At 39.5% G+C, this 14434-nt stretch overlaps 1 protein-coding gene across 1 annotated transcript in view; it reads left to right on the forward strand.

Annotated features, from left to right (window-relative positions):
- Positions 1–5855: 5855 nt before the first annotated feature.
- LOC306968833 (ras-associating and dilute domain-containing protein-like) overlaps positions 5856–14434 on the forward strand; it is a 65980-nt gene continuing 57401 nt past the window's right edge. Inside the window, 3 exon segments of the mRNA XM_079564370.1 lie at positions 5856–6047; positions 8277–8621; positions 10609–10844. Of these exon segments, the coding sequence (XP_079420496.1) occupies positions 5917–6047; positions 8277–8621; positions 10609–10844 (712 nt within the window). The 5' untranslated portion in view covers positions 5856–5916.

Here is a 14434-nt window from a genome sequence, read left to right on the forward strand (position 1 = left end):
CAGATGTGTTGCCAAATATGCGGGACACGAGAGGCACGTTGCTCCTGTCTGCACAGTGCACGAGATGCAGAACGAACTGAAGACTTTGCCGCCTCGATCAAAGCGATACATGCGTAAAGGCAACACAGACGGGATGAGATCGCTTCCTGTCGACTCTTCAAAATAAAACACCGGTGCGTGCCATAGCTGCGTATTTGGTTACTGCTCGCGTTGCAACATTTCCCAGTGGAATAAGCCCTCTCTTGGTTTAAATCTTACTTATCTGATAGGTACCAATTTGTTACTGTAAACCAACAGTCTTTGAAAGTGTGCTATGGGGTGCCACAGGGTTCAGTGCTCGGGCCAATTTTATTTAGATTGTGCAATATTTCCATTATAACATGGCCTTACCCATCCGTAAACTCCGGTCAATTATAATTTCCCTACATGTACGTCTGGGTCTGATCTCAGTGGCTGCGTTACATCGGCTGAATTTCAACCTACCATTCAGCGAGCGGGGGAGGCGGGTGTTGTTGGTGACGTCAAGCATTTGAGCCGCTGGTTGTAGTTTGGCCATGGCGGCGGATACGAAAGTAATGGAAGCTTTTCAATCCGTTCTGGCTCGGCTCCCAAATATCCAGAAATTAAAATTGAAGCCTTGGAATGCGCAAGGAATGCTCCCAAGAGTTATGATAGAGTTATGATGGAGTTATGATAGGGTTATGGTAGAGTTATGATAGAGCTATGATGGAGTTATGATAGAGTTATGATAGAGCTATGATGGCGTTATGGTAGAGTTATGATAGAGCTATGATGGAGTTATGATAGAGTTATGATAGAGCTATGATGGAGTTATGATAGAGCTATGATAGAGTTATGATAGAGCTATGATAGAGTTATGATAGAGTTATGATAGAGTTATGATAGAGTTATGATAGAGCTATGATAGAGCTATGATGGAGTTATGATAGAGTTATGATAGAGTTATGATAGAGTTATGATAGAGCTATGATGGAGTTATGATAGAGTTATGATAGAGTTATGATAGAGTTATGATAGAGTTATGATGGAGTTATGATAGAGTTATGATAGAGTTATGATAGAGTTATGATAGAGTTATGATAGAGTTATAATAGAGCTATGATAGAGCTATGATAGAGTTATGATAGAGCTATGATGGAGTTATGATAGAGTTATGATAGAGCTATGATAGAGTTATGATAGAGTTATGATAGAGCTATGATGGAGTTATGATAGAGTTATGATAGAGTTATGATAGAGCTATGATGGAGTTATGATAGAGTTATGATAGAGTTATGATAGAGTTATGATGGAGTTATGATAGAGTTATGATAGAGTTATGATAGAGTTATGATAGAGTTATGATAGAGATATGATGGAGTTATGATAGAGTTATGATAGAGTTATGATGGAGTTATGATAGAGCTATGATGGAGTTATGATAGAGTTATGATAGAGTTATGATAGAGTTATGATAGAGTTATGGTAGAGTTATGATAGCTGCTTCACTCACTCGGGCGCATAGCATAAATCAGATCCAATCGTTTCAAAGGAGTTCATCCCTCCCACCTGATAACGGAGCTCAGTTGTGAAAGTCCAGACCCTTGTACGAAATGAGTACGAGGGTCTGGTAAAGGCTATTTCCATTAGGTATCGTAATCTGAAATTACAATATAAATTTCCACTGCTATTCAGACGACACACAGCTGTACTTATCAATGAAACCAGGTCAGACGGATAAATTAGATAGGCATAGTTCTGCGTAAAAGCCATAAAAGCACATATAAACCAGGCCTGTAAAACAGCATTTTTTTTTTCCACGTGCGCAACATTACTAAAATACAAAACAACTTATTTAAGAGTGATGCGGAACAACATATTTGTTTCATCAAGGCTGGACTGATGTAACTGCCTGCAAGCAGCGTGTCCTTAAAGTTCCCTAAGAAGTTTTCAATAAGTTCAAAATGCAGCTGCAAAATTGTTAACGCTTACAAGGAGAAGAAAACACATTACACCTGTGCTAAAGTCTCTCCACTGGCTTCCTGATGAGTTTAGAATCAAATTTAAACACAAACTATGTCCAAGACGCTGTCGTTCTATATCGGCCAACCAGAAGCCGCTCGTCGTTACCTCCTATTGGACATTATATTTGCCTGGATTCACCTGAACTTTTAATTGTCATATTTATTGCTCTGTTTTATTGCCTTAATGTTTGGTGCAGCCCTGTGAGGCGATTTCTGTTGTGATATTGGGCTATACAAAACCATTAAACTTGAAACTTGAAGCCTCCGTTCTCAAAACTCAGGGCTACTAGTGATTCCTCGAGTCTCCAAAAACCTGTCATAGCGCTATCAACAATTAGGCCTTTTTTTTCTTCTTCTCAATTTCTCTAAATCGTAATATCTTTAACAGTGAGATAGCAAAAAATCGCAGCATATTACAGACCAGTTAGGAGTAAAAATAGCCAGCTTGACACAAGAATATATGCATCACAGATTTCACAGAAGTGTGAAACATTAAGATCTCCCATTTTTCATTGGCATATTACACACATTTCAGTCCTTGGTTTGACATATATTGCACAGAGTTTAGGATCAAATACTGAAAATAATCAGCAAAATGCACAAGATTTGTTAGATTTACAGAAGCCAGAACATAATTCCTAGTTTCCTATTCCTGTCATGTGCACTCCATATCTAAAATCTCTGGGTTTATTAGCATAATTCCAGTAATTCCAATACTATGACAGTTTTGATGAGACAACTCTAAGCTCGATTGCAATCAGATCTGTCCAATTCTATATCATTTGGGTACATGCCATCATGATTTCTCAACTGGCACGACGTGTTCACTTTCACATAGCGAGGCAGTTTTGCAGAGAGGAGCTTGTTGCATGACCTAAATGTGTTGTGGCCTGAGCAGAGTGTCGCAGCTGCAGGTGAGGCGCCAAACATCCGCCATCTCTAACCACAAAACAGAGAGTTTGTGTCCTGGAAGAGCGCTTGAATTTTGTTCTATTCTTGATTCTTCTTATACGATGACAATATGTCAAGTTTCTGATTTAATGCAAATGGTTATGTTGAAAATTTCACTCAGAAATTTTCATGATCTTAGGTTAGAATTTTTGGAACTCAGACAAAGGAGGCGGTGAATCTAAAGTTAAAAGGCAAGGCAAGGTTTATCTAGTGTACCATTTGTACAAAAAGCGATTTTTATTGCTTTATATTTGTTAAAATACATAAGATTACACTCAAAAGCCATGTAAACTAAGGAAGTAAATGTAGGTTCACCCATAACGATGAATGACATGAAAAAACTGGGACCATCTTGGGGAAAAATATAATTTGAATAAATATTAAATAGCTTGTGATATTGCAACTTTAGGGGCATAAAAGGTCTAAAAAAAAGTCAGTATTTGCAAAGATTTCCCAACATATGCTTGTAAATACCGCTGGTGACCACCAGGTGGAGATCTTGATGTATAAATTGCATGGATTAGCCACGTCCATGATCAATTAGAAATAAAAAACGGCATACTTTAAAAGGATTAGAGCAATCAGGCTTCTAGAGAATATTTCTTTCTGTATAGACAAGGGGTAGACAAGTTTGCTTGGTGGGTGAACCAATATTCTTCAGTGTAAAAAAGACCAAGGGCCAAAATTGCCGATTTTAGGCCAAAGTAAAGCACCACTTTCTACAAATGCCACTGTTGTACATAATATATGACCTACAAAATTACAAATTTTCTCTAAAAATGTTGAAGTGCTCTCTGATTGGTGTAATAATATCTCATTAATGTCTTGAGGGCCAGAGGTTCTGTGCCGGAGGGTCGGATTTGGCTCCCGGTCCTGACGTTACCATTGAGGCGCATTTAGTTGCCTTGTGTATGAAATGTGAGGTATAAATAAAGTTGCCTTGCCTTACCTACTCCTGATGTAGTGAGCAGTAAGAATAAATCAGACATAGCTATATTTTCAAATCTATCTTTCTATTTTTTCCAATATAATTTTGGTCTTATTTTCCCATTGTAGACAGCAGCATAAACCTTCATGCACCTCCAGAGGCGAGTAGTGCTCTGCATGTACTTGATAAACCTTTTGAATTTACTCAAGAATATCAAAAGTTAAGTAGCACAGTAAGTAAGTAAAGTACTTTTTGCCTCTTCAAGTTGTTTTAGTCATTGTATATAAGACTTCTATTTACTATTTTATTGTTTGCACATTTCCCGTCTACTTTGCACAACCTGAGTGTTCAATAGGGCTGGGACGATCCACTTTTGTCACGATCCGATACGTATCACGATACTCGGGGGCCGATCCGATACGTATTGCGATACAAAAAGTAATTATGATCTGTATTATGTTTACCTTAAAATTTGTAAAAAGAAAAAGTCATGTGTCCAAAGCCCCAAGTTTATCATACTGGAAAACAAAGGAGTGCAGGATAAACATGCCTCCAAACACAAGTATTGAAAGTATTGCGAAACTTGGTATTGCAGCAGAAAGTATTGCGATCCAAATCCGATCCGATATTTTGTCCCAGCCCTAGTGTTTAACCCCTTCACTCCCACCTGAACCGAGCACATTTTCTCCAGCTTTACCCCAATCCAAAAGCTTTCTGGAAAAAAGGTGTGAAAATAGCAACAAAACAGAGACGAAAACAAGGATGAAAATGTGAAAAAAGTGAGAAAAAATTGACGAAAAAGTGACAAAAAATGTACAAAAAATGTACCAAAAAATGACAAAAATGGACAAAAAATTTGACAAAAAAGTGAGAAAGATTTGACGGAAAATGGAGAAAAAATTGACGGAAAAGTGACAAAAAATTGACAAAAAAGTGATAAGAATTTGACAAAGAAATGCGAAGAATTTGACGAAAAAGTGACAGAAAAGTCACAAAAAATGAGATGACTGCCCAACAAAAAAAGTGATGAAAAAAAAAATCTGACTATGTGAGGAAAAAGATCAATTTAGTTTTGTAGGTCTTAGCTTTCAAAATGAGGTGTTGCCTACAGGCCTACAGGATTTGGGTAAAGCTGAACTGGAGAAAATGCTCTCGGTTCAGGCGGGAGTTAAGAGGTTAATGAGAGCTGATGTAACAAGTGAAATGTGAGATTAATAAAAGGATCATCTTATCTTATTTATATGCCTTACTTTTAGTAGAGTAGTTTTACCATTGGTTACTTCTTGCTTCTACTTGAGTAATAATAGAATGTCTCTTACTTGGGTAAAAAAAAAAAAGTTACTCGTTCCACAGTGAGTAAATATCTTGAAGCTGCAAATACGACACATAAGACAGACCTTAAACTTATTTATTACTTACTTTTTTACTCTTACTTTAGTACATTTTTTGTTCCTCACTTTTTCCTTCTTCTTGAGTAAAAGTACTTCAAAGTAAAGCTACTCGAGTACACATTTTTCGCTCCTCTCATGGGCGTGGCCTGCCCTCGCTCGCCCCTCCTCGTGACGCAGCCCGCATGGCCGCGCCTCCAGCTGGCGTCTCCTCCGCGGCAACAGGTCCCTCATTCAGACCGCTGTGATCCACGCTTTGGGATTTAGCGGATTTCTCTGTCAGAAGGTCAGCGTGGGGATAAGAACATGCCTCTTTCAGATCTCGTTCTCCTTGTGCTGTTAGCGGCAGACGTGGAGGCTACGTGCGTAAAGGACGCGGCGGTTTCTTCTTCTTACGCAGAGGAGAAACTTCAATTTGGATATTTATCATGAAGAAGTGACGCGCATACTGTCGGATTCACGTGGATTTATAGCATCACAATCAAGAGGAACACGATCATTTGTTTTATCTTTTAAACTTTTAACCCGCAAAACTTTTTTCTTTTTTTTTACGCAAACCAGAGAGGATGATATTTGAACCTGTTTTTTGTCATGTTTGAATTCACGAATTAAAAGGAAAGCAACAATGATTTCGGAGGACAGAAGCAGTCCCGTGAATAACAAGCAGAGTCTGAACCTTTCCGTGGGTTTGTTGATCCGCTCCCCGAAGAGGCGCCTCGCCAAACTCGGGAGGAAACCCAGCAATGGATCCCTGCAGTAAGTACCTGCTGCGTTTTTGGCGCTACTCGTGAAAACTGTGCGTTGAACTTCATTTTGTCGACTGCGAGAAGAAAGCATTTCAAAGCGCGCCGCTAAAGCTGCAGCAGTGGGCAACAGGTGGACACCGGGAAATTCCAGCAAAATCTCGTATTTTAATATTAATTTGGATAAAATTTATAACATGTACTCTGCTTGCTGCGGGTAGTGGAGTTGTACACATTTATTTAAAAAATAAAAATAAAGCTTTTAGACAGAAACCATAAGCGTGTTCTTGATCGTGATGTCATATCGCTAAGAATCACGTGATTAGCAGCAATAATAAACTAATAGAGATTTTAAAAGATAAAATACTGGCGTTATTCTTCACATTAAAACGCTTGGACACCACAGTGGGTTAGATGTATTTACCATTAATGACTTCACTGCATTCTTCGCTTTTTATACCGTTTTTAGTTTAGTCTATGGAAAATGTATGCTAACAGCTGCCAACTCGGCGGATCTCCATGGTAACCGTGGCCTTTTCACGATCAAGTAAGGACAAACTGGATCTAAAAAGGTCTAATGTTGCCCTAAATTGGACTGAATTATGCCTAAACTAGATGTAAACATGACTTAACTAGAAAAGAAAATCACTCATTATAAGAACATTACTTAAGGACAAATGAAATAATCTCAAATTAAAATGAGTAAAGTTTGAAATCGTAGAGTCTGAGCCCTATAGAGTTACAGTTACCATGGAGATCCACCATCTTTGCAGCTGTTAGCATACATTTCCATTGACTAACATTAGCTAAAAACAGTATAAAAAGTAGAGAAAAAAGCCGTGGAACAGCTCCGTTAGCTGCAGAGTTACTGCTGGTAACACACTGTGGTGTCCAAGTGTTTTAATGTGAGCAATTACTCCAGTATTTTAACCTTTAAAATCTCCATTAGTTTACAATTGCTGCTAATCCCTTAACACTTAGCGATATGACGTCACATTCCCGAACACTATACCGCAGAGTAAATGTACTAGAAGCACTGTGTGGGAACTTACATGACATGTTTAGTCTCGTTTGTGAAGAGTGACCGATCTTGGAACTACCCTATTCATTTACTGTAATATTGGATCAAGAAGAGAAACAGGAACCGCTTCTTCTCACGCTTTTGGTCACAGGGATATTTTGCCTCTATTTAACCAGGAAAGTCCCAATGAAATGTCAGAATCTCAGTTTCAAAGGACTTCTCCTGGTCCTGGAGAAGAACCTACTGCACAGAACCGATGCAAACACAAGGAGAACTCCACATTGAATAGAACACGGCTTGGATATTCTAATTGTTAGGGTTCGATGTCTTATTGTATTGTATTTCCTGTTCATTGCAGGATATTTCAAGATGAAGTACTTTTCAAACAGAACCTCTTATTCAAACAGAACCTCTTAACCCCCGCCATAACCAAGTGCATTTTCTCCAGTTCATCTTTATCCAAATCTAAAAGGTTGCTTCCTATAGGCTAGAGTAACGCCTCATTTGAAAGCTAAGACCTACCAAACTGATCTAGAAGGATTTTTTTTCCTCACCTTGTTGCCGCGTTTTTGCCACATTGTTTGTCACTTTTTCATCACTTTTCCTATCATGTTTGTGACACTTTTTCATCACTTTTATGTCACTTTTTCATTGCTCTTTTGTGGCTTCTTTTTTGTTTCATATTCAATGCTTTTTTGTCACTTTTTTTGTCGGGTTTTGTGACCTTTTCATTCTCGCTTTCATCTTTTTTTTTTTGCTATTTTGACTCTGCTTTCAAGAAGCTTTTAGATTTGGTTAAAGCTGTGCTCGGTTCAGGTGGGGGTTAAGAGGTTAGCTATATTTTTTAAGCTTTAAAGGGACTATACGGAGTTTAAAAATGTTAAATCTTAGTATTTTATGTGTAGAATGAGCCCAGACCTGTCCACCACAACTGCCTCTAAAATCCTGCACTGTCACTCAAAAAGTTGTTACTTCGAGTCTGAAGTACAGTCATGCATGAGCTTTATATAGAGACTGCAGTTACGCGTAAGACCTGAGGTGGCAGTAGTGAGCATACAATGACCAACTTGCATCTCATCATGTTTCTGTGGTGTTAAAAGGTCTTCAGTAATATTGTTTATCGCGATAGTTTCCTGCCTCAATATATCAAACTTTAGATTTTGTTATCATGACAGGCCTAGTCGTAACCTATGCCGTCTTCTCTCTCCCTGTCCCGTGAAGATCCACCCAGTCTGACAGCACGGTCCGCTCCTCGGAGAGCGTGGGGGTGCGGCAGCCCGCCAAGAGCAAAATCCGCCGCCACAACAACCGCCTCTCCAGTGTCTTCAACCACAGCCCCAACCTCCGGGACAGGACGTCTCGGTGGGGCAACGCCTCCGACAGCGGCAGCCTGAGCGGAGACCTGCGCGCCCCGGACAACGACCCGTCCGAGCTGTCCCATCAGAAATCCGCGCCGGGGATTCTGAAGATTTTCGGCAGCGATATCTGCCAAGGGACCCACTACAAGAGTGTGCTGGCCACGGTTCAGTCGGATGCCAAGGAGCTGGTGAAGGAGGCGCTCGAGAGGTGAGTGGACTGGCAGCGTGACAGCGCCATTACTCAGGGCCTCACACAAAGAGGACTCAGCCCGGACAATGTGAACCACTTCTGATGCCATTGTGAGAGTAGGTGTTCAAAGCGTCGGGTTTCAAGTGTTGTACGGCGCTTTTAAGCCTTGAAGTTTGACATTGTTTGAACTAAATCAAGGAGGAGCAACCGAGGATTCTTACACCAGGCTTGCATTGTCGCAGTATTAGGGCTGAAACTACCGAACGGATATTTGAATAACTATTATGTTGACTTGACGTATCGCAGCTGATCTCCATGGTAGCGCAGGACAGTCAGCGTCATAGATACAGACGGCATCTCGTCATAGAAGGGGGCGTGGCCTCGCCGAGGGGGAAAATAGAATCTTTTGGGAAACAACATTTTTCACTCTTTTTAGCCATTTTCTGGTGGAATATGAACTTATTTATCACATACAAATAAATTCAATTCAGTAGGAAATGTAATGAGTGCGTCTGGTGGCTCCATATACAACACTGAGGTTCCTTTATTGCACTCTTGAATCGAGAAAAACTCTTCCATAGGCTGATTAAACCCATGTGGACAGTCGCACTGCAATGGAGAATGAATGCGAGCCTGGCATATCGCCGTAAAACCACTTTAAAGGGACTATACAGAGTTTAAAAATGTTAAAGCTAAGTATTTTCCTCCCCCCACATGTTCTAGCCATGTACTAATATGTTGAATGAGCTCAGACCTGTTCACCACAACTGTTTCTAAAATCCTGCACTGCCAGTCAAAAAGGTGTTAATTCGGGTCTGAAGCGCCGTCATGCACGAGCTTAATATAGAACTGCAGTGACGCATAAGACCTGAGGTGGCAGTAGTGAGTATAAAATGGCTAACTTGCATCTAGCCCCTTTAAGCAACATAATCGTCACTAAATAGTCGGTTGTTCTACTATGACTATGATGATGTGGGTAGTTGTGAACTTTGACCGGAACATTACCATGCATGCGTACTGACAATGCTGATTTGGCTTATTCAACAGTAAAAAAGTGAGAAAGGCAGAATAAATGAGCAGTTAATAGCTTTATGATTTCAGTTCAGTTTGACTTTGTTGAAAAATTATCCAACATGGTGGCGGATAGGGGTGCAACGATTCACTTAAGTCACGGTTTGATACGTATTTTGATGTAATAGTCACGATATGATTAAATTTGATAAATTTAATAAGCTGAACAAGAATAAAAGTTCTAAGTTCTAAGCTCTATCTTAGTCTCATCTGCTTTGGCCGCCCTCGAAAACGAAATGGCACATCTCAAACCGCACTGCATTGATAAAAGCAACAGCAGCCACTCGTGTTGCTGCTCTCTGTCTGCTGCCGGACAGATCAAACAGGCGAGGTCAGTGTTTGCAGGGTGGAGTTTCTCACATCCGACGAGGTGGTTTTTTTGTCTTGCTTCTTGGTGAGAAATTGGACACAAATACTATCACATACAATCATCTACAATCTTTTATAGATTCATACTGAGCATATTTGCGTATTGATTTGGGCCGTTTTTGTCATGTGACTCACAAAACCTGATCTACAAAGTCTCCAAAACATGTCATGAGCTGAGAAAAAAAAAGGTTTTATCACTCTGAGTGAGCATAAATTACATCAAAATGACAGTGTGCAGATTTTGTGTTGTTTTGTCCACATGACTTCAGTTTCATGCCTGCGAAACGAAGAATTGTTACTTTTGATTTCACTGATACAAGAAAAAAATCCACCGGACAGTCATGTGAATATCAGAAACAACAAGGTGCTCACAAGAAAATAATAATAATGGCACATTCTCATTTCATCCTTATTGAAATGATTAAAATCTATTTGCAAATGATTGTGAGTTTCATAGTCCGGATACTGGACTGTGGCATCTAGAATTGATCAATTTCCTGCCTTTTACCAATCCTGAAGTCATCTGAAGATTCTGCATGCTTTAACTACATGTCTTGTCCTCCAGGTACTGCTTGGAGAAGGAAGACCCCGGCGACTACGTGCTGTGTGACGTGATTGGTCAGACGGGGGCGGATCACCAGTGGAAGAGGGAGTGCTTTCGCGTGGTGGGGGACAATGAGAAGCCCCTGGTGCTGCAGTCCCTGTGGAAACCTAAAGAGGGCTTTTCCCGACGCTTCGAGATGCAGCGGAGAGCCAGTGTGGAGGAGCAGAGCCGCAAGAACAGAGACACGGTCACGGCAGGTGGGTTGTCCTGTTATAGGCGATCGCAAACTTTACTACATGCTTTTTTACTCTTAACTCTTTGTGGATGGGGGTTTAAGGTGAGACATGCCAGGTGAAAACATACATTTTTCACGCAGTGTTCAATGTTGAAATGTATAGCGAATTTTCTCTCTTAACATCTTAGTTTTAATGTCAGAGTAATAAAAAGACAAAACTTACCCTTTGAAATGCTTATTTTAGGAAGTTTTGTCCGTTAGTGAGACCCAGAAATAACTTAAAGTGCATATGACAGGATTTAATGCCTTTGAAAATATGACTTTTTTAGAAGTATACCATCAGTTGCATAATTATCATTTCATTTCAGTGAAGCAGGAATTTTAGAGACTAAATGCAAGTTGGTCATTTTATGCTCACTAGTGCCACCTCAGGTCATACATGTAACTGCAGCTTCTATATTAAGCTCGTGCATGACGGCACTTCGGACCCAAAGTAACAATGAAAATGCTTAGTTTTATCATTTTTTAAACTCTGTATAGTCCCTTTTAATGAAGAAATGTTGGACAGAAATAGTTAAAAAAAAAAAAAAATTAAGCTGCTGACATGAAGTGACACAGAGCTAGGGCTCCACAGCAGTTTGACTCATTTCCCATTGACTTAACATGGTTGGCACGGCAACAGTTTAAAAATATTTGCCTTCATCTATGTCACTTCCTGTTGGTGTCCAATAAGGAAGTGAAACTGTAAACATAACAAAAATGGCCAAACTAAAGAAAGCTGGGTACAATCTTTAGCAAAATCTTAACCTTAACCAAGTGCATTTTCTCCAGTTCTGCTTTTTCCAAATCTAAAAAGGTTGCACCCTATAGGCAAGAGGAAGGACTCATTTGAAAGCTAAGACCTACAAAACTTGTCGAAACAGATCATTTTCCTCGAGTTGTTTCTGCGTTGTCGTCACTTTTTGGACTTTTGTTTTCATTGCTTTTTTTATTGCGTTTTCATCAAATTTTGCCACATTTTCATTGCTTTTTCTCACTTTTCTGATCTGCTCTTTTGTTGCTTTTTGGCTGCATTTTCGTCACACATTATTTCACTTTTCCATCACTTTTCTGTTATTCCTTTTTTTACTTTTTTGTTGCATTTCACCACATTTTTGTCACGTTTTTCTCACTCTTTTGTTGCATTTTCCTCCTTGTTTTCATCTCATTTTGTCGCTCTTTTGACATTTTTTCTATACGTTTTTAGATTTGGCCGAACAGGAGAAAATGTGCTCGGCTCAGCGGTTAATAAGAGGTTTATACGCAATTCCCTGCCTGATCAATTGGGCTTTGAACCGCCAAAGCATGTCAAAATTGGATCAGATTTTTTTCACTAATTACTAGCTTATTAACCTCTTAACCCCCGCCTGAACTAAGCACATTTTCTCCAGTTTGGCTTTACCTATTATTTAAAAGCTTCTTGAAAAAATAGAAACGAAAAGAAAATGAGGATGAAAACGCAACAAAAAAATAGGTGTAGTAAAAATGTAACAAACACAATAACAAAGGCACAACAAAAATCAACAAAAAATGTAACAACAAAAAAAAAAAAAGATGAAACGACAAAAAAGTGACAAAAACTCAACTAAATAGTGGCAAAGTGAGATGAAAAAGAAAGTGAAAAAGGTGGCGACAAGAAGGCAATGCAAGGAAAAAGATCAGTTTAGATCAGTTTTGTAGGTCTTAGCTTTCAAATGGGGCGTGACACTGGCCTATAGGTTGTAAACTCTAATCCAGAAGCTTTAGATTTGAACTGAAGAAAATTCACTCAGTTAAGGGGATGTTTAAAAGGTTATAAAAAACTAAACAAGATCTTAAATCCCCTATTCATTATTTAGCTTCAGTCAAAATAATGAATGAAATTTTGCCCATTTTTATGCATAACATGTCCTTTTATAAAATGACAGAAAACTTGCAATATGTATTTTTTCTCATATTTATATCAGTAATCTAACGTTTCAAATCAATACCTCTAAATTATATATATAAAGGGTTCAAGAATCGATATTGAGTGATATTCCACGTCAGACCTCGGCCTCTGAATTTTACGTTTCCTCCACCTAAAGCTGTCAGTGATCAGTGAGCGTCCCTGTAATCAATCACTCAGTGTGGGCGCTGGTGCTGGGGTGTCCTTGTGTCTTATATTGCAGCCCAACAGTCGTCATTGTTCGCCTTATCACCCGCTCAGGCTGGGCAGACGTCAGGCACAGGCAGAGGTCAGAGGTCAGAGAGACACAAAGGCCGCAGTGGAGACCCAGAATCTTATCTTTTAATTGCAGCTTTTATTGGGCTCTATTGAGCACTTTTTAGTTTCTAGAAAGTGTTACATTTATCTTAACCTCTTAACCCTCCGCCTTAACCAATCCCATTTTCTCCAGTTCAGCTTTACCCAAATCTAAAAGCTTCTCGACTGGAGCTTATAGACTATAGGTCGGTGTAACATCTCATTTGAAAGCTAGGACCTACATCGTAACTTTTTCATCGTATTTTTGTCGCTCTTTCGTGGCTTTCTTGTTGAATGTTTTTGTTGCTTTTTCATCACTTTGTAATCGTGTTTTTGTTGCTTTTTGCGATTTTTTTAGATACTTTTTTGCCATGTTTTTGTCACATTTTGGAAATGTGCATGTATTTTTAATTTCTGTTGTGTTTTTGTGTGCCTTTTGTGTGCCTTTTTTGTTGTGTTCTCGTCACGGTTTTCTCACTTTTTTCGTCACTCTTAAGTTAAAGGAATAGGCCACCGTTTTTACATACTAAAATATGTTCTTACCTCACTTTAGTCGAGTTAATATATCCCCGTCTGGTCTTTGTCCGTGCGCTCTGTCACGCAAACGGAGCAAATACGCAGCCTCTCCCACATGTCACATAGCTCCGAAAAAGCTCACGATAGAAGCTACCAAGCTCTTCCACGTGTTCCCTATTTAAATAAAGTTACGTGAAGTGTTTTCATGCGAAGTATATTTACACAGAAATGTAGCATGTCGATTTTATAAGCAAATAAAGAGGGGGACTATATTGTGAGGCGTAATGATACGAGGAGCAAAACGTCCGCGCAGTAACTCCTAAAGGTTATTGACGGAAGTGAGCGGGGGAAGTCTTTAGGAGTTACTGCGCGGACGCTGTGCTCCTCGTATCATTACGCCTCACAATATAGTCCCCCTTTTTATTTGCTTATAAAATCGACACGTTACATTTCTGTGTAAATATACTTCGCATGAAAACACTTCACGTAACTTTATTTAAGTAGGGAACACGTGGAAGAGCTTGGTAGCTTCTATCGTGAGCTTTTTTGGAGCTATGTGACATGTGGGAGAGGCTGCGTATGTGCTCCGTTTGCCTGGCAGAGCGCACGGACAAAGACCAGACGGGGATATATTAACTTGGCTAAAGTGAGGTAAGAGCATATTTCAGTATGTAAAAACGGTGGCCTATTCCTTTAATAGTTTTGTCGCTTTTTTATTGTGTCGTTGTTGCTTTTCCGGCACATTTTTGTCGCTTTTTTGCCACTTTTTTTGCTTTGGATTTTGATAACAACCCCAAACTAATCTTTTTCACTGTCTTGTACTTTGTTGGTTA

This window comes from Gobius niger, assembly GCF_951799975.1.
Source record: "Gobius niger genome assembly, chromosome: 10".
NCBI lineage: Eukaryota > Metazoa > Chordata > Actinopteri > Gobiiformes > Gobiidae > Gobius > Gobius niger.